This window comes from Oncorhynchus tshawytscha, linkage group LG19 (genome assembly GCF_018296145.1).
Source record: "Oncorhynchus tshawytscha isolate Ot180627B linkage group LG19, Otsh_v2.0, whole genome shotgun sequence".
NCBI classification, from domain to species: Eukaryota; Metazoa; Chordata; class Actinopteri; order Salmoniformes; family Salmonidae; genus Oncorhynchus; species Oncorhynchus tshawytscha.
The window spans coordinates 11,229,289-11,251,128 of record NC_056447.1 but is presented as its reverse complement, the minus strand read 5'-3'; the positions used below and the strand labels follow the sequence as shown (position 1 = coordinate 11,251,128).

The 21,840-nt window shown below is 38.7% G+C and overlaps 1 protein-coding gene across 9 annotated transcripts; it reads right to left on the bottom strand.

Moving 5' to 3' along the window:
* Nucleotides 1-442: 442 nt before the first annotated feature.
* On the bottom strand, nt 443-15,062 carry LOC112218364 (pituitary homeobox 1-like). 9 transcript variants are annotated; one of them, XM_024379081.2, is made up of 6 exons: nt 14,337-15,060; nt 14,086-14,162; nt 13,759-13,812; nt 5,650-5,799; nt 4,487-4,689; nt 443-1,990 (listed from the first exon to the last, which is right to left on the bottom strand). In XM_024379081.2, the coding sequence occupies exons 3-6, from the start codon at nt 13,802-13,804 to the stop codon at nt 1,439-1,441; spliced, it is 951 nt and encodes a 316-aa protein (XP_024234849.1). In that variant the 5' UTR covers nt 13,805-13,812; nt 14,086-14,162; nt 14,337-15,060; the 3' UTR covers nt 443-1,438. The 9 variants fall into 9 exon arrangements, with proteins under 9 accessions (XP_024234849.1, XP_024234847.1, XP_024234848.1 ...); XM_024379079.2 differs by lacking the exon at nt 14,086-14,162 and having other exon boundaries at nt 14,936-15,061; XM_024379080.2 differs by lacking the exon at nt 14,086-14,162.
* Nucleotides 15,063-21,840: the final 6,778 nt, after the last annotated feature.

Genomic DNA, 21,840 nt, shown 5'->3' with positions numbered 1-21,840 from the left:
TCGTATTTGTTTTACCCAACCTTTAGCATAAATTCAATGACATGGTGAAATGTTTGGTTAATTTCACGTTGAATTCACGTTAGTTGACAACTCAACCAAATGTAAATCAAAAACTAGACGTTGAACTGATGTCTGTGCCCAGAGGGGATGTTATCTTCTACACAGAATATCATACAAAATGATTGCCAATACCTTTCTGATTTCAGTCACTTCAAACCACCATACTTCAGATTGAAATACTGTCAAAGGTCCTGTCAGACTGATTTGTAAAAGACTTTCATAGCCCTAATGAAAAAAGTTTCATAGCCCTATCATTTGTAATTATATCACTTTTTTTTTTTTTACATGGTCAGGTTTTGGAAGCTGTGTTCTCTGGGGTTTAAATGTGTGCAGGTGAAGATTGGTTTGAGTTGTCATCACTGAAATAATTCATTTTAGGCTGTTTACTTTGCACTACTATCTTTTATTCCATAAACTTGGAACATATTATGTTTTGTCATGTATACCTTTTCCGTCGTTTAATATCTGAAATGCACTTCTTTCTGCTGTAGTTTATTCAAACATATTACCAAAAACACATGAAGTTACTTTTCAATCACCTTTTGAATACAGTATAATGGATTTTGCTTTATCTTACATTATTATCAACTCGTACAAAACACTTTGCACCCAAGTTAAAAATGCAGAAATTCTATTTTTAGCAAACAAATAAAACGAAAATACTCCAGACAGAGCATTTAAAGGTAAAGTCATGCTACAGAAACAGGACACAATTGGGTGGGCCAGTGGCACCCCCTGCATAAACGGTAAAACACATGAGCAACATAAAAGTCTGAGCGATGTACAATACAATTGTTCTTCTACAGAGTCCGGATATGTCTAGTTATATGTGTTGCACTTCTTGGTTTCTAATCCAAGTTTACCAAACTGTTTCTAATCCAAGACCAAGAGTACAGGGCCTAGGCCAGCGTTTACCAAACTCGGTCCTCGGGACCCCAGGGGGGTTTTGGTTGAATATTTGAATCAGCTGTGTAGTGCTAGGGCAAAAAACAAAACGTGCACTCCTTGGGGTCCCCAGGACCGAGTTTGGGAAATGCTGGCTTAGACCAATACAAGTCAATTCAAATGGGTTTGAGCCCTCAAAGCAAGTAAGCGAACATGCATAGGAGATCCTTTGTCTGTTTCTTATGTAGGCTAATGTACAACGTTGCAATGTAACACATCTTCATTACCACTTTTAAATCCAAAAAACATGGACATTAAAATTGTTGTAGCCTACAAGTTCATTGGTAAACACATAGGCTACAACCCGCATAATTCATTTGAAAAATAAATGATTGCAACTAATCCAGTTTAGTTGTCTTTCGCTCCATTCGCAGGTAGGCTAGGCTACTAGGTTTAGAGCTGTCCGCAAATTATTTTCATCACGGCTGATACGTCAGCTGTTGTATTGGCAGGCGTTAAGGCTAGACCCGGGACTTTGCAACCCGCTGTATCCAAAGGTTGGGTGCTGTTTCGATTTCAGTCTCAGGGTCGCCAGGCTAGAGTTACATGTGTCTCTGTATACGCTGTAAGGGGAACCAGGAGGCCCATACGGACAGGACGACGAGGACATGGCTGAGTTGATTGTAGCGGTGCCAATGCCGTTAAAATTGCTGATGTTGTTCAGGCCCGCAGTTGGCATCCCCGGTACAGCCGAGTGCCCGCCCATACTTCCGGCCATAGTCATAGAGGAGATGGAGTTAGGAGCTGAGAACATTGACTGGGATGTGAGTGGGCTCATTGAGTTGAAGAAAGTGAAGTTCTTTGTGGACAGATTAGCCGGGGTCAGTCCTTTGTTCGTCCAGTTGTTGTAGGTGTAGGTGGGATACATGTCGTCATAGGGCTGCATGAGGCCACTGAACTGGGGCAGGTAGCTGTTCTTGCACAGGTCCATTTGCTGGTTGCGTTCACGCTTCCTCCATTTGGCCCTGCGATTTTTGAACCACACCTTAAGATCAGAGACAAAAAGAATACATGTATTCAACATGCGATCTATAACAGTAATATAATGTAATAATAAGAACAGTAGTTGTGTTGTTATGTTATTACTTGTAACATTTATAATACAATCCATAACAGTCAACTAGAGAACATATAGCCTAGGCTAGGCCTAACAAGGCCTATGAATGATTAAAAAACCTAGAATTATATTTTTGTCACAACTTCACAAAATTGTCTCTCTTATGTTTTTATTAAAAGAACACTTTGTTTGTACTTTATAATGGAAACAAATCGGGAGTCTTAGGGTATATAATTTGAAGTGGGGCTATGTATAGTCTTCCGGGGCACACGGTTGTGGCCTAAAGATCAATTGTCCACAAAGACATGAACGATGTGACACCATAAGCTTAGAGCTGCACAGTGGTGGGTTATATTTAGCAAGAAAAGCCTCCTCATCATTGTGTTTTAGCTGTGGCCTATATCTCGCCGCTCTCACGTCTGCATAGGCACTATGGACCATCAAATTCATCAAAATGATTAGCAATAGTTGTATTATCAATAACCATGAAGTGTTTGCACTGCACCTTGCAAGACCGCTGAACAAAATGTTCCAGATAAAAAGGTATTCCTCTTGGGGTCTATTTTAAGAGTGTGTGTAATTAACTTCTGTTGCATAATATAAGGTAAATGTTATGATGTCCTCCTGCTTGGGCGTCTATTTTAAGAGTGTGTGTAATTCACTTCTGTTGCATAATATAAGGTAAATGTTATGATGTCCTCCTGCTTGGGCGTCTATTTTAAGAGTGTGTGTAATTCACTTCTGTTGGATAATATAAGGTAAATGTTATGATGTCCTCCTGCTTGGGTGTCTATTTTAAGAGTGAGTGTAATTCACTTCTGTTGGATAATATAAGGTAAATGTTATGATGTCCTCCTGCTTGGGTGTCTATTTTAAGAGTGTGTGTAATTCACTTCTGTTGCATAATATAAGGTAAATGTTATGGTGTCCTCCTGCTTGGGCGTCTATTTTAAGTTAAGAGTGTGTGTAATTCACTTCTGTTGCATAATATAAGGTAAATGTTATGATGTCCTCCTGCTTGGGCGTCTATTTTAAGAGTGTGTGTAATTCACTTCTATTGGATAATATAAGGTAAATGTTATGATGTCCTCCTGCTTGGGCATCTATTTTAAGAGTGTGTGTAATTCACTTCTGTTGCATAATATAAGGTAAATGTTATGATGTCCTCCTGCTTGGGCGTCTATTTTAAGAGTGTGTGTAATTCACTTCTGTTGCATAATATAAGGTAAATGTTATGATGTCCTCCTGCTTGGGCGTCTATTTTAAGAGTGTGTGTAATTCACTTCTATTGGATAATATAAGGTAAATGTTATGATGTCCTCCTGCTTGGGCGTCTATTTTAAGAGTGAGTGTAATTCACTTCTGTTGGATAATATAAGGTAAATGTTATGATGTCCTCCTGCTTGGGCGTCTATTTTAAGAGTGTGTGTAATTCACTTCTGTTGCATAATATAAGGTAAATGTTATGATGTCCTCCTGCTTGGGCGTCTATTTTAAGAGTGAGTGTAATTCACTTCTGTTGGATAATATAAGGTAAATGTTATGATGTCCTCCTGCTTGGGCGTCTATTTTAAGAGTGTGTGATCCTCTTCGAAATGTTGGAAGTATTCTATAGATGTATGGATAATCATAATATATTAGCCATCAAAAAATATAAATTAAAATTATATTAGGCGCTTATTGGCCTTATTGTCGACTTCTTGCCAACTGACTAGTGCATTGTTGTTTTGATATGTAGGCTTAAACGTATTGGTATTTTACACATGGGACATACGTTAATTGCAGGCCCAGGACACAAAAAAAACCTCAAGCTTATGTTGTTTCTTGCCTATATTGTAATTAAAACACCCGATTTGTTTAGGTGGTTTGGGTTGAATTTTTCAAAAAGGGTTTTCCATAGGCCTAATGTGCAATTACTCGCAAGAACATGTGTATGCATGGTAATATGATATTACTCATTGCACTACACTAAACATTTTTGCTGTAAAATGTTTCTAGAGGAACACGTTACAGTGGATGTGTAGTGAACAATACCCATTATAGCAATGATAAGACCTATGTAAAATTAACTGATGCCGAACTAAATATTCTAAATGAATTGGCGCAGATACTGTAAGTATATATAAAAACATAGTTAATACAATGTCATCAAAAGTCGATACAGCTGTGTAATGCACCCCCCTCTCCCCCAAAGATGGAGGGAAATTATAGCGTAAGATCTACCTCATAAAGTTTGTGATCGTCGTTAATTATTGCAACGATTTCATCCAAGTGGTATTCCGGTGTTGGCTTAAAGTCAAGCAATACACCCAGAACAAGTTTAAATGGAAAGAGTTTTACTGTCATTCATTCACGTCTTTACGGTTTCCCTTTGAATATACACACGTTTTAAGCACGGGCCAAAACGCATCTCGACTCACTTACCCTGACTCTGGCCTCGGTGAGGTTGGTCCACACAGCTATTTCCTCTCTCGTGCTCATGTCGGGGTAGCGGTTCCGCTGAAAGGTGGCCTCGAGCTCCTGCAGCTGCTGGCTGGTGAAATGAGTCCTCTGCCGCCTCGCTTTCTTCTTTTTGGGGTCATCCGCGTTTCCATCGTCACTTCTGTGTTCTACACTCCTCTCCTTTTCTGTGAAAAACAAACATATACATTCTGGTTATTGTACTGTAGCTTATACTGAGTCAGACTTCTTTGATTTTTACACTACTTTGATTTTAGTTCTGCAGCAGAAAAACATAATATACCTGGCAGGGTGATCCTAACCTTGTTTGAAGTGTCCGTAAATCACTAAAGTAAATGTCAACTTTCAAAAGTCTGTAAGGCCTACAAAGACCACCAACCAGTAGGCTATCACGGTCGTCAAAACATGAACAGATTTGCTCCGGGTTCAAAATGGATTATTTTTGACGCTCTGCGAGGAAATCATCGGCGTAAATTTAGAACGTTGCTTTTGTTGCAACGTTTGTCCAGTCTTATCTAGAGTCCATTATCTTGTCTTTACAAGAACGCCTTCATTTCATACCTAGACGTAAAAGAAGGGCAATATATTTTTTTCAATGAAAGATCAGTTTAAAACAAACTAGCCGTATTGTAGCTGCTGAATGCATTGGCTAGCCCTATTCTTCGTAAAGTTTACGTTTTATTATCTCTTTAGTATTAGGTGTATATATTGATATCGTATAACTGATGAGAAGGAGTGGAATCTAAAAGAGCTAACATTCCGCAGGAGCACAAAATATAACTTCAAACAATTATTATAACTACGTCAGTTGTTTAAATATGCAGAAAATATTCGATTTGATCAAACTGTAAGGTTATTGTTATCAAAGTAGGCCTACTGAAACACGACAATTGAAGTTATTTCTTTAATTCACAGAAGGTGCTTTGTGTTTCGAATGTATTTGTTAGTGCTCAATGTTATGAACAAAGTTGTAAGCTACGTATGAGTTTCTCTTAATATCGAATACGTTACACACATACGTAGCTTTTTAGCCTTTAATGTTTAACACACAAAAAAAATGTATGTTGTATAGCTTACCTAGCAATTATGAGAGTATGTAATGCAATGGCATTACACCGTTAATGTACCTGTTATTTCAGTATCTGATGACTCGCTGCTTGAGTTCTCCAACGTTTCTCGAGTGTTGTTTGCAGTTCTCGGCAAGTGAAATGTAGAGGCCATGTCGCGCGTCGGTGGGGGTCTCACGGTCTCTGCGATTCTGTCCAAATTCATTCCACCTTGAAAATAATGATGCCGTATTAAATATATGTATTAAATCCTGTATATACGAGCTTTCTCAAACTTCAACAAGAGTGTTTAGGTTTCCATCTGTAGCCAAACACTTGCCATTGCAAGAATAAAAATAAAAAGATTTTCATGAATTTGTTCTCCAGATAAACAGACTCTTTTCCTAGCAGCAGGGACAGCCTAATGCTTTCAGATTCCGCTGGTGGGGATATGACCGGTGTGGGGGGTCAAGGGGGGCGGGGGGGGTGTAATTGGGGCGTGGATGGGGGGTATCCCAGCCGAGCGCATGAGGCCAGCGCAAATTGCGTTGCCTTAGAAAGTTAGGAAGAAAATGGGCCCTTTATTTTGGCATGTTTGAAATATGCTCCAGCGCAATGGAACGGCCCTGCAGCTGAGTGCCCTTAGTTAACTTAGAGCCTACACACGCACACGTAATTTATATCTCGTATATGAACTGAGCTCAATAAACATTTGTATATAGGCCTGCCTTGTTATTTTCAAGGCCAAACATATATGGAAAGTAGGCTACCTAATTTATAATTTAGTAGCCTATGTACATGAAACAATGACACTGCCACAAAATCTGCCGTAGCTGTAGTCTATCAGTTCATGTGTGGGGACGATTTAATGAGATATATTTTCAGGCCTTCTAAACATTCACCTAAAAAAAGAAGGTGAGGCAGACCTTGTGTCAAAAGAATTAAGTGGTGTGTGTGCGCGTGCGTGCGTGCGCCGCCGCCGCGCGCGTGTGTGCGTGTGTGTGTGAAATAAGTGGCGCCAGCTGGTTGGTCAGAGATGGACTGAGACTGAGATAAGAAGTCACATCACATAGTTATATGAACCCGGCCACTTGACTCCAATCTTGAATTAAATTCGCAGAAATAGATTTTCTGTGATTCATTTAAATATATTTAAATATTACATTTCGACTTCAATATTCCCTATGTTGGCCTAGTTTTGTTTTAAAGGAGAAAGGCTCTATATTATATTCAAGACCTATTGACAGTAGCATATTTTCCCGAAATTTAAGTGAAATGTCTGTCACTCATTATAGCGTTAAAATAAATGGAAAATAGTAAACCATGCTAGGAAATCAACACCATTATCAATCACTTATTATCAATCACTTGCCTACCTGGTTAAATAAAGGTGAAATAAATAAAAAAATAAAAAATACAACTTAAACAATAAAAACTATATGCAAACACAATGCAAACTCGTTTTAAGTTGATAACCATGTGAATGACAACGAAGAAGGCGCGCACAGTGTCAAAATCCTGGATTTGCAATAAACATATCGGCAACTATTATTTGGTTTTGGATGATTTTATGGTCTCAATAACATGCAGTATTACAATTACATTGGCCAGGTATTTTGTTTTAGGCAGCTTCTATTGCGCACGATCTCCAAGTATTGCTGCAATCCAAGTGCTTCGCGTTTTAGATTATTGTAGGCATCAAAATAAATAAATCACAGCACGTTTTTGGAATTATTCTGCAGTTTTTACCTGATTAAATACAATTCCATTGGAAATTAATGTTGAAATCTAAATTTATAGGCATATTCCTGAAATGTTGGTTGAAAATGAGGATGAGGCTGTCGCTGATAAATAGTCCAATTTCAAAACACTTTTATCACGTGTCAGATAACTTTTTTTTTGTTTATTTAATGAGCACCGTATAAACTGCACACGCACCAAAAATAGAGGAACAATGTTAACATTAGAGGATAGAGGACAACGTGGAAAGATACCTAGCTACTTTTGAATTGTTGCATTTGGATTCAAATGGGTCACCAACGCAGTGTGTACACGTGTATTTGTGTTAGTCACTTGCATCGATATCATCTTGAAATAAATGGAACAGGGGGCAACGTTTGGGGTGTATGCGCTGTTAAATTAACACTATTCAAATGCCACATGGAATCTGAGAATACTTTTCACATGACTGGTTAGGAGAGAATTTGTTGAAGACATGTCAGATGGAGATTCGAGGAGGCTGCCGAAACGGGACAGAAACAAAACAGTTGCTTTAACTTCATCGAACTTAATCGAATCACGACCCCTGACAAGGTTTGGTTGTTATTTAAGTGATAGTTTGACTCTCAAACCAGTGTAGGCCTATTGGTGTGCTGCCATCGACTGTTATAAAAAGAGCTCCCCGAATGTTCTGTGCAATTTAGTTTAAACATTATAACGGCGTTCAAAATCCTGCAATGGAGAGTCATGTTTAACACAGTCAACGGGCCCAAACCAAATATAGTTCATTAAAATTATTATTATTATTAAATTATTAATCTGCTTAAAGCAATCGATGTAATGTAATCGTGATGATTGTAAACTTGTATATTAACCTCACCAATCTGAAGTAAAAAGGATGTGAAATTCCACTCAAATGTATGTGGTGAAATTGCGATCGTGTGTAATGTAGTAACACAAACTGTCCTCATTGGGGAAATTGGCGTAAACATGACAAAACAAATCAGTATTATCATTTAGAATGACAGTAAATGAAGCACGCTCACAGGTTTTACAACAATGACATCTACTTTTGACTACATGGAGAGTTTTAATATCCTCCTAAGCAAAATGGAATGTGCCTTCTAGACTAGAGCTTCCCCCACCCATAAGGGTCATGGCTAGAAGATTTCCAGCTTTTGTCAAATTAACGTCAAAAGTTATTATTTTTGCATTTTATGTTGCATTTTTAGCTAACCTTAACCCAAACCCCTTTCCTAATCTTAACCCAATTATTCAGCTATTCAGAAACCAATATCTAACTAACTATTCAACAATTATCCAACTATTCAGAAACCAATATCTAACCGTTAAAAACAAGTCAAATGTGAGTTGAAGTTAAATCTAACATGTTCGAGGGCGCCTCAAACGTCTCAGTAGGGGTGCTCGCGGTGACGTGATTTGAAGAGAGGGTAGGTAGCCTAGTGGCTACAGCGTTGGACTCGTAACCGAAAGGTTGCAAGTCGAATCCCCGAGCTGACAAGGTAAAAGGTTATGCACAATCAAATTAATGTTTGCCTCTGTGTGTTAGAGATGCTCATCATAAATAATTACCAACAGAGATGTAGTCGGCATCCTTTTGGGCTTTGGCTCCTAGCCCACGTTAGAGGCAGGACTGTTAGTGTTATTTTATTGACAATCTATATCATAGGCGTAACCTGTTGATATTCTTGCATATACATTGGTGCTGAACGTTCTTATTGGCCTTCATGCGCGTATTGTTGGCTCGTCTGATAATGCATTTTCAATTGTATGGCACTTGCCACTTGCGGGAGGGATGGTTTACAAAAACCCTTTTCATCCACCAAGACAGGTTAAAGGGCAGTAGCAAGATAAACAGTCATCTTTTTTTCGGAGGACTGAAAATTTACGCAACGATCGTCATTAATCACAGGCCAAACCAAAAAGTGTTTTTTTTTAATCGTGCCCTTTATGTCATAGTCACACACAAAAAAACACTGAAGGGGCTACGAAAACACTGGGGCTCGAATATAATCGGACACCGTGCGTAACTGGTAAAGGCTATGGATTTAATGACATTATTGACTTAGCGATCATCACATCTCCGCAATCTTGAGTGGATACTTGGTCCAAGGCTGTGTGACCCATTCCCGATAACCACCCTGACATTTGAACAAATGTTTCATTCGAAATGGCTCCATCATCCCACTCACGAATGAATGGGTATTACTTTGTACCTTTATTGCTTCAGTCTGCTTTAGATTCATTGACGTTATATCACTCTTGCCTCGTGTTCTCTTCAATAGCCTATAGGCCATGCAAGTAAAACGTTATGTTACGTCCTCGTCAATATTTTACGTATGCTGAGTGGCGATTTTAGCATGTAAATCTTGGTGGGGCAAAAAAAGAAAGAAAGTGGGATGCATGCCAGCAAAGCCACAACAAAACACTAAACAATACATTAATTGCAATATGACGGTGACAAACGGTGCCCACAAACTGTTAGGGCCTACTTAAAAGCTGTCTCAACAGCAGTCCTAACATCTTACCACTGCTATCAGTGAAGCCTTGTCTGGCAGCGAAACAGTTCATCCAGCCTCATTTACTGCCTTTAAAAAAATAGCTGATATGGCTGAATTGCATAAAACACATGTGGTTTCTACTGACAATTGAGATGTACAAACTATAAGGGGACAAAAGTGGATACGAGGAAATATGACATTTCGATTAAGACATTAATGAGCGAGCTAGGACAGATGTAGTCAATATAACTATTTGTTCAGCCCTTTTGAAATGTACAACCACATAATTCAGAACATGGGCCGGGCGTTCTTACAGTGTTCTCCCTCTACACCAAGTAGAACCATAGGATAAATAAAGGGGACATATAAGCAGACAATGAAAGCTCTTACAATATTTGATGATTACATTTCTCTAACACAGGTTATAGGCTACATGTGCACCACCAAGTCAGAACGGTAGGCGAAATTAAGTGGGGAAAATACACTAAATTAGGCATATGGGTTACTAACATCTTGCTACACAACATACACTTAGTATTACTTTCTTAGCTACAGTATACATATCTCCCTGGCATATTACATCATTTATGCAGCAGCACACAATACATTGTTGGACTCAGCTTCTTGTGCTGTGATCACATGAAGGTGGTGTTTTTTTTCAAGCTCCTAGTTGTCCTGAAGTCACTGAAATCAGATTTCCCAGTTCCAAGTTAACAGTTGTTTTGAGTGTGGCACCAATCATGCTTCATTGACAGCATGGCCAATGTTGAAAGTTTATCATTTTAAGCTTAGAAAAGAGACCCTTAATCGCAGATTTGGGACCACACAGGCACTCCTCTGAATAGCAGGCTAGTGATTGCTTTGCAATGCATGCAGTTAGCCACTAATTACTTCCAAAACACTCATTGTCGAATTTGCGATTTTCAACTTGTTGTGTAATGTTTATGTCCAATGGCCGATGAGCGCCGATATGTTTTATCTATAATTTCTCTTCATTATTTCTATTCATATGACAATGATTAAAAAGGATTTGCCAGTAGAATGTCGACTTGAAAGTATGATGTCAGTCTAATCAAAGCTACTATAGATATAACGTGATTTGGCGTCATTTTATCTGTGGCCTTGAGCCTTCTTGGATGGGCACTTCTAATGTAACTCTATGGCAGCACCCAAGGGCCTCACATTTTCTAGCTCTACCCTTAGACTTGGCTGTGACGTAGTGTCCCCATGAGTGACAGAACACTGAGACAATCATGGCACAACTAGAGAACATTACCAATCCCCTACGCTGGCTGCCCCACCACCACAGAAAGCACTGAGTTAGGCTGAAACAACTGCATTTTGGAGCTAAAAGCAAAACAGAGTTGATGTTTGTATGCAGCTTTATTAACTCAATTATTATTATTATTATTAGTTTTTACATTATTTGCAAACTGATATGTGACACGTATTAATGCCAAAATAACATGCAAAACAGGCAAGCATCCCCAAGAAATATATATGCAATAGATACAGTTGAAGTCGGAAGTTTACATACACCTTAGCCAAACATATTTAAACTCAGTATTTCACAATTCCTGACATATAATCCTAGTAAAAATTCCCTGTCTTAGGTCAATTAGGATCACCACTTTATTTTAAGAATGTGATATGTCATAATAATAGTAGAGAAAATGGTTTATTTAATCTTTTATTTCTTTTATCACATTCCCAGTGGGTCAGAGGTTTACATGCACTCAATTATTATGTGGTAGCATTGCCTTTAAATTGTTTGACTTGGGTAAAACATTTTGGGTAGCCTTCCACAAGCTTCCCACAATAAGTTGGGTGAATATAGGCCCATTCCTCCTAACAGAGCTGGTGTAACTGAGTGCGGTTTGTAGGCCTCATTGCCCGCATACGCTTTTTCAGTTCTGCCCATACATTTCCTAGGTGATTTAGGTTAGGGCTTTGTGATGGCCCCTCCAATACCTTAACTTTGTTGTCCTTGAGCCATTTTGCCACAACTTTGGAAGTGTGCTTGGGGTCATTGTCCATTTGGAAGACCCATTTGCGACCAAGCTTTAACTTCCCGACTGATGCATTGAGATGTTGCTTCAATATATCCACATAATGTTCGTGCCTCATGATGCCATCTATAAGTACACCAGTCCCTCCTGCAGCAAAGCACCCCCAGAACATGATGCTGCCACCCCGTGCTTCACGGTTGGGATGGTGTTCTTTGGCTTGCAAGCCTCCCCCTTTTCCACCAAACATAACGATGGTCATTATGGCCAAACAGTTCTATTTTTGTTTCATCAGACCAGACAATGTTTCTCCAAAAAGTACAATCTTTGTCCCCCATGTGCAGTTGCAAACCGTAGCCTTGCTGAGCAGCCTTTCAGGTTATGTCGATATAGGACTCATTTTACTGTGGATACAGATAGCTTTGTACCTGTTTCTTCCAGCATCTTCACAAGTTCCTTTGCTATTCTGGGATTGATTTGCACTTTTCGTACCAAAGTACGTTCATCTCTAGGAGACAGAACGTGTCTCCTTCCTGAGTGGTATGACGGCTGCGTGGTCCCTTGGTGTTTATACTCGCATACTACAGATGAACATGGTACCTTCAGGTGTTTGGAAATTGCTCCTAAGGCTGAACCAGACATGTGGCGGTCTACAATTTTTTTCTGGGGTCTTGGCTGATTTCTTTTGGTTTTCCCATGATGTCAAGCAAAGAGGCACTGAGTTTGAAGGTAGGCCTTGAAATACATCCACAGGTACACCTCCAATTGACTCAAATTATGTCAATTAGCCTATCAGAAGCTTCTAAAGCCATGCCATCATTTTCTGGTATTTTCCAAGCTGTTTAAAGGCACAGTCAACTTAGTGTATGTAAACTTCTGACCCACTGGAAATGTGATGCAGTGAATTATATGTGAAATAATCTGTCTGTAAACAATTGTTGGAAAAATTACTTGTGTCATGCACAAAGTAGATGTCTTAACCGATTTGCCAAAACATATATGTATAGCCCCACACTTTTAGGTAAAAACAAATTATATATATATATATATATATATTTATATATTTATATATTTGTTTTTTATATTTGTTTTTACCTATTTATATATATATTTATTTATTATTTATTTATTTATTTTACCTAAAAATGTCGGACTGAAAACAAGCTGCCCTAGATTACTGGTCGCCACTGCGTATGTCTATTGCTTAAATGTAATGGGAAAATATGCGAAAGCACGACAATAACTTATAGAGCTCTATGATCCATCAATGATTTCCGTCCACATTTATTTCTGTGATACTCCGTAATTAGGCAGAATAAAAGTGTATGCAAACAAATGGTTTTAACCAATCGTCTAGACCTGATTTATTTAATATATTATTGGCAAATACCTACCAGAAATCTGTAGGCTATTCAAACCACAATAATAAATTGAACGGGTATCTTCGCTAATGTTTGCGCATAAGGGCTATATTCTATCTACAAGGCCACCCTTGCCCTGATATTTAATTACCAGTGTAATTTACATTTACGCAATCAACTAGTTATTTTATAATTGAATGGATGTAGCCTAGTCAAACAATTGAAGTAGCCCCTTTTGCCGCAGTAAGGTAGCATACAGACAAAATATGTCTGTCATGAAACAAATCCCTCATAACGAAGCATTAACCTTGAAGAATTCCAGATGCCAGATGCATATAGCCCGAGAATATTAGCCTATGGGTATGATTAAGGCTTTATTATGCATTCATAGGCTGTCAATGGAGCACACTTTTTTTTTCTCAACACCATGTTCGTTTATAAGCTGCTTGTTAACTGACAATGCGTTGTGGTAGCATATTTTATAGTATTTGTCCAGACTTTATGAATGCATAATAAACCATGTTTGACCTGTAAAATGTTACAAAAGTCTAAAAGAAGTAACGTTCAAGCATGCCGTAATACCTGTATTTCCGCAAGGGATTACATTCTTCGACAAAATAAATTCCATTTAGATGCCTGAAAAACAAAATAACAATGTACATTCACCATCATATTATTTATACAGTGTGGTCATTGTAACCTTCTAATCTATAGCCTATTGACAAATCCATTTTAATCAGGGATAATATTGGCCTATAGCATTGGCTCCACTGGATAGCGTTTACGCACGTTTCCTTTTGCTTAGTAGAAATGAAAATATAACGACACATTCGTGCACAACTTGTGAAAAACGCTCAGTAATAGAGTCCTTTTGGGCTACACTTATTCATCAATTGGAATAATGCTGACCTTTAGTTTTAAAAGATTCAGAGTTACCGTTGCAAAACTTGATCTTTATCGTGATGTAAACACATAACCTATTTTATCTGCACACACACACACACACACACACACACACACACACACACACACACACACACACACACACACACACACACACACACAGTCAGATTAGTAACATAATAGTACATTCACTCATTAAGAGGTATTTTTATTACATCCTCTTATGATATGAGGTTGTATTTCTTCTGACAACTCACCTCTCATGTAATATTGTTAATTCTCAAACGTCTTCTAGTCGGAGCCTATTGTCCTCCATGCACTCATTCAGAAAAACATTACTCAATTCAACATTTTATCGCAATACTCCAACACCCCAGCTATATTCCCTGACAAGGTTTGTAATCTTCCCCTACAAAAGTCAATGCATGCCCATGCGTAATACTCAAAACACAGGAGGTTGGTGGAACCTTAATTGGGGAGGACGGGCTCATGTTAAAAGCTGGAGCGGAATCAGTGGACTGGTATCAAATATTTCAAACATATGGTTTCCATGTGTTTGATGCCATTCCATCTGCTCCGTTTCAGCTGTTATTATTAAGAGCCGTCCTTCCCTCAAAAGCCTCCACTGGCTGAAAGCCGATGTATCCTCCACTTGACATAGACTGGAGAGGCCTTGTACACTTGGACACAATAAAAGCATGCAATCCGAGTCACTGTTTTATAATTTGGGGGGACCAAGTGGCACAGCGTTCTAAGGCTCTATCGATTTAACTGACTTGCCAGATTAAATTAAAAAAATACAAATTAATACATACCAAGGCATATATTTTCCGCACAACTCGAATAGCCTACTCACCAGTTAATTCCCAGAAAATAAATAAACAAATCTTTACTCTGTCCCCATGCAGGTGTGAAATAGATCCACTTAAGTGCGGGCATATGCTGTGTCCAAGTATGCGCTTTGATAGCTTCTCTGCGTCGCTTTGTGTTTTCTTCTGGAGACCTTTCTCCTGTCCCGGTGACGTCACGGCGGCGCACCTCACGACAGCAACTCGATACAGTAATGCGCATTTAGCCTACGGTGAGGAGATAGCCTTCCTCGACATGGGGAAATAGGGTTTATTTTTGTATAGGCTATTTAGCCTACTCTACATTTTGAACGAAATTCTAACAATATATCTTATGCAAGCACTTAAAATGCATTTTGGAAAGATCATTTGATGTACAAAAATATATTTCTAGTTTTAGAGCTATCTGTTTTTTTCCTATTTCGCTCGGTTCAGGTTGCTATAGTTCCATTAGAATTGCGCGTTAAATAACAATTATCACTGAAAATGAATTATGCTTGCAGCAGATGCACATATTGCTTTTAAAGCTTAATATATCAGTTGCAACTATTTAAACAACATTTTATTACACAACATTTACCCTCCTTTTCAAACCAGTTGCAAACGATAAGGTACATACATACTAATAAGTTACACAGCCATTAAATAGGTTTTTAATTTGATTCAACTTGTTCACAATGCAAAATGTCATAACGCATGCAGCTCATTATTTCCCTTTTAAATACATTTGTATTTTTTATGAATGAGCCACTGGTATTTGTATGCCTATGTGAATTTACCCTCAACATTGCTTTAGGTAGCCTGTATTCTCATCAGTATAGCAGAACATAAACATTTGCTCAGCATTAATGCTAGAGCGGTCTAAGGCACTGCATCTCAGTGCAAGAGGTGTTACTACAGTCCCTGGTTCAAATCCAGGCTGCGTCACATCTGGCCGTGATTGTGAGTCCCGTGCACAATTGGCCCGGGGTACGCCGTCATTGAAAATAATAATTTGTTCTTAACTCACTTGCCTAGTTAAATAAAGCCTTATCAATATATATACACATATTCATGTTCTTTGTGAAATGTTTGCTATTATACATTTTCAAACTATTTAAAATAACATATTAAATGTAGCCCAATGAAAGGTAATAACTAGTTTATTTATTAGGCATAAACAGCAGAAAAACATTTTTTGAATTTGAAATAAATATTAACACAGTCCCAATGAATGAATCCTTATACTGGTTGTATGTATAGGCCAATTGGACTAATCTGCCAGTATCTCCTGTTTAGATTAATAATCTAAATCAAAAGAATATCGGAAAAAAACATTTGAGTCATTTTACTATCGAGTACATGGGTTAATAGACCTTGTTACATGTGTACCCTGGAATGGAGGCATGGCTTAGCTGGGGTGAGGAAGCCCTGTCTAAAGATTCAAACCGGAACCTTTTTGTGATGGGAGGGGTTCAATTTTTAACCTTTGTATTGTTAGGCTGCCAACGCTACAATATATCAGATTGGAGGCGTGGCTTCAGATAGTTATTTGTGGCCAGCCATTAGCATACATGTCATTCCCGTTCATCATGTTTTGTTTGTATACTGAAAAGTAAAATGTTGATTGAATATTTATGCATTGTACATGTTCTAATATAGTATTATCTTTGCTGGTACATATGGTAATAAAGTGGTAACTCTTCCAACTTTGGTATTTGCAGACAGTAGGCTCTACACCACTGTTAGCCTCATTGAAGCTACAAAACGGCCATCATTCAACCTTAACATGTGATGACAATACTACAGAACAGATTAACAGGAATGACATCTACTCTAAAGGGTGGCAAATTTTTTAAAATTTTTTATATAAGCCACTCTTCCACTCCAGGGTTCCTCCAAGAACCAGTTGCTACGTTAAACCATTTAAGGGATATTTCGTGATTTTGGCAATTCTCTACATCCCCAGAGTCAGATGAACTTGCGGATACCATTTTTATGTCTCCGGGTGCAGTTTGAAGGAAGTTGCTAACTAGCGTTAGTGCAACGACTGGAAGTCTATGAGTATCTGTTAGCATGTATGGCGCATGAAACTAACTCTTCATACTAGACACAGATACATAAAAATGGTATCCACAAGTTTATCTGACTCTGGTGAAGTACAGTAGATGAAGGGCATCATTGCCAAAATCTCGAAGTATCCCTTTAAAGGTTCCTCCAAGAACCCCTTAATTACTTCTTCAGGCTAGGGTCTATTTTTCTCCACTTCCTGTCTGACTGGTGTGCCCAAAGTAAGCTGACTGTTGCTCAGGCTCTGAAGCCAAGATATGCATGTAATCAGTACCATTGGAAAGAAGACACTCTGAAGTCTGTAGAAATTTTAAAATAATGTAGGAGACTATAACACAATAGATATGGTAGGAAAAATCCAAAGACAAACCAACCGGAATGTTCTTTTTTTTGAGAGCCCATGCTCTTACAATGGAAAGTATAGGGGCATATCCAAATCCAGCTCCCAGATTGCAAATCCTATGGCTTCCACTAGATGTCAAAAGTCTTTGATCAAGGTTTCATGCTTTTTTCTTCCAAAACCAGGAAGAATAATGAGTTTTAGTACTGGGACTCAGAGTTGGAAATCAGTCTGTGTGCGCGATGAAGAGGAAGCGCACATGCTAAAATCGATTTCCTATTGAACATACTTCTTTCCTTATGAAATATTATAGTTTAATTACATTTTAGGGTACCTGAGGATTAGATCGAAACATATTTTGACTTGTTTTAACAAAGTTTAGCAGTAGCTTTTTGGATTCCTTTCTCTGCATGTTGAATGAGTGGATTACTCAAATCGATGCCTCTAGTCACCACAAATTCTAAGAGTGTACCTCATTCAGAAATCGGAATAAATTGGAGCTAGTGAGCTTTCATAAGCCTATTGTGCATTTTCTTGAATGAAATCCAAACTCAAATGTGTACATTTATGCCATCGAATAGTGAGGGCATACAGCAATTACTTGAAATAATTGTTTATAGCTCAAGACTATATGCCTACATGTGCAGATCTGTAATCTTATTTATTCAGCCTCACCATGCATTTTTTGGGGCAATTTTAGACAAAACTGGGGTAAATCGTATACCTTTCAGTGTTCATACAAATGTTGTGGATAACCATGCCCTTTTGCACACGATTTAGTTACTGTTATACTTTTTTGCTGTGTTCTACATGTCCTACTACTGGATGACACATTGCATGGCCTTATCATGCTGTATCCAGCACTTAGAAAAAAAGGTGCTATCTAGAATCTAAAATGGTTGTTCGTCTGTCCCATACTCTTTCAATAACCCTTTTTGGTTCCATGTAGTTGTGGCCCAAAATTTTGAGAATGACACAAAGGTACATTTTCACAAAGTCTGCTGCCTATGATGGCAATTTGCATATACTCCAGAATGTTATGAAGAGTGATCATTTGAATTGCAATTAATTGCCAAGTCTCTCTTTGCCATGCAAAGGAACTGAAACCCCCAAAAATCATTTCCACTGCAATTCAGCCCTGTCACAAAAGGACCAGCTGACATCATGTCAGTGATTCTCTCGTTAACACAGGTGTGAGTGTTGACGAGTTGATTTCGAATAACAGACTGGAAGCTTCAAAAGGAGGGTGGTGCTTGGAATCATTGTTCTTCCTCTGTTATCCATGGTTACCTGCAAGGAAACACATGCCGTCATCATTGCTTTGCACAAAAAGGGCTTCACAGGCAAGGATATTGCTGCCAGTAACATTGCACCTAAATCAACCATTTATCGGATCATCAAGAACTTCAAAGAGAGCGGTTAAATTGTTGTGAAGAAGGCTTCAGGGCACCCAAGAAAGTCCAGCAAGTGTCAGGACCGTCTCCTAAAGTTGATTCAGCTGCGGGGCACCACCAATACAGAGCTTGCTCAGGAATGGCAGCAGGCAGGTGTGAGTGCATCTGCAGGCAAAGTGAGGTGAAGGAGGATTTTGGAGGATGGCCTGGTGTCAAGAAGGGCAGAAAAGAAGCCACTTCTCTCCAGGAAAAACATCAGGGACAGACAGATATTCTGCAAAAGGTACAGGGATTGGACTGCTGAGGACTGGGGTAAAGTCTTTTTCTCTTTCTCTTGTTTGGGGCATCCGGAAAAAGCTTGTCCGGAGAAGGCAAGGTGAGCGCTACCATCAGACCTGTGTCATGCCAACAGTAAAGCATCCTGAGACCATTCATGTGTGGGGTTGCTTCTCAGCCAAGGGAGTGGGCTCACTCACAATTTGGCCTAATAACACTGCCATGAATAAAGAATGGTACCAACACATTCTCCGAGAGCAACTTCTCCCAACCATCCAGGAACAGTTTGGTGACGAACAATGCCTTTTCTAGCATGATGGAGCACCTTGCCATAAGGAAAAAGTAATAACTAAGTGGCTCCGGGAACAAAACATCAGTATTTTGGGTCCATGGCCAGGAAAATCCCCAGACCTTAATCCCATTGAGAAGTTGCGGTTAATCCTCAAGAGGTGGGTGGACAAACAAAACCCCACAAATTCTGACAAACTCCAAGCATTGATCATGCAAGAATGGGCTGCCATCAGTCAGGATGTGGCCCAGAAGTTAATTGACAGCATGCCAGGGCGGATTGCAGAGGTCTTGAAAAAGAAGGGTCAACACTGCAAATATTAACTCTTTGCATCAACTTCATGTAATTGTCAATAAAAGCCTTTGACATTTATAAAATGCTTGTAATTATACTTCAGAAATTCCATAGTAACATCTGACAAAAACATCTAAAGACACTGAAGCAGCAAACTTTGTGGAAATTAATATTTGTGTCATTCTCAAAACTTTTGGCCATGACTGTAGAATCAGGTTCTACCTGGAACCAAAAAGGGTTTTCCTATCAGGACAGCCAAAGAACCCTTTTAAAACCCTTTTTCTAAGAGTGTAGGCCTTCGGCCTGTGAGGCAAAACATATTTCCAATCACGCTACAGCTCACTTTGTACTTATTTAAGGCATTGTCCCTTGTTAACTCAGCCAAGAGCTATGCACAGTGGTAGAGAAAGTAGTAAATTGTCAAACTTGAGTAAAGGTAAAGATACCTTAATAGAAAATTATTCAAGTAAAATTGAAAGTCTCCCAGTAAAATACTACTTGAGTAAAAGTCTAAAAGTATTTGGTTTTAAATGTACTTAAGTATCAAAAGTAAAAGTTTAAACCATTTAAAATTCCCTATATTAAGCAAACCAGACGGCACCATTTTCTTATTTTTTAAATTTACGGATAGCCAGGGGCACACTCCAACACTCAGACATCATTTACAAATTAAGCATTTGTGTTTAGTGAGTCCGTCAGATCAGAGGCAGTAGGGATGACCAGGGATGTTCTCTTGATAAGTGTGTGAATTGGACCATTTCCCTGTCAAATTGTAACGAGTACTTTTGGGTGTCAGGGAAAATGTATGGAGTAAAAAGTACATTCTTTTCTTTAGGAATGTAGTGAAGTTAAAGTAAAAGTTGAAAAAAATATTAATAGTAAAGTACAGATACCCCAAAAAACGACTTAAGTAGTACTTTAACATATTTTTACTAAAGTACTTTACACCACTGGCTATGCATGAAACAAAGTACTCTCTGTGTGAACACTTCCAGGAGGATTAGGCCAGAGCTCTTGGGACGAGGGAGTCCCTCCAGGATAGAAGAGGAATAGAGCAGCACAACCATTTCTAATTCTGTCTCAATAGTAGACCTCCTCACTCTATTCTCACATCTGCATGAACGACTGAGCTTTTTAGGAGCGTTGGGTTACTCTCTGCAAAATGGATGTGCCGACACTTGCGCCGTACAATGACGTAACCTATAGATAATTCCATGTGACCTTGAGTTGCCATCTGTAGCAGCACTTGACTTTAGCGTCACACAACTCAAGCAATTACCTTTACACTCCACATTGTCACCATAAGCACATAACCCTTCAACTTCCTATTTCTGTGCCTGGCGTTGATTTGCACAATGATAATGTGTCAATAATATATCAAAACATATCAGATAAGGTTTTCTTTGATTTTATAATTAGTTTTGGATGATGGATTTCCCTGGCACATGTAGCCTATATTGATGATGCTACTACTACTACTATTACTACTACTACCAGCCTACTACTACTACCACTACTACAACTACCACTACCACTACTACTACTACTACTACTACTATCACTACTACTACTACTACTATCACTACTACTACTATCACTACTACTACTACTGCTACTGCTACTACTACTGCTACTGCTACTACCAGCCTACTACTGCTAGTACTACTACTACTACTAGTACCACTACTATTGCTACTACCACTAGTACTACTACTACTACCACTACCAGCCTACTACTACTACCACTACTAGTACTACTACCACTGCTGCTACTACTACTACTAATACTACTGCTACTGCTACTACCAGCCTACTACTGCTAGTACTACTGCTACTACTGCTACTACTACTACTACTGCTAGTACTACTACTACTACTACTACTACTACTACCAACCTACTACTGCTAGTATTACTACTACTACTACTACCAGCCTACTACTGCTAGTACTGCTAGTACTACTTCTACTAATGATAACTGTTATTATTAATATTATTATTAGCTTATTATATTTTCCTAGTGCCTGGCAATAAGCTGTAAAATTAACCTAGAAAACTTTCTGATATACTTTCCCTGTAGAAATATGAACAAAGTATGACCCATCCACTATTTGACCCTGTGCCGTTTGTACGCAACTGTGGTCAGCCAGACAATGGTGTGTGTATATTTGTCTACCTGTCAGACACGCATTGCAAAATGATGAGTCCTGTGACATATAACTATAATTAAGCAGTAAATGCAGTAATTACACAGCGACTGGGAGGTAAGTGC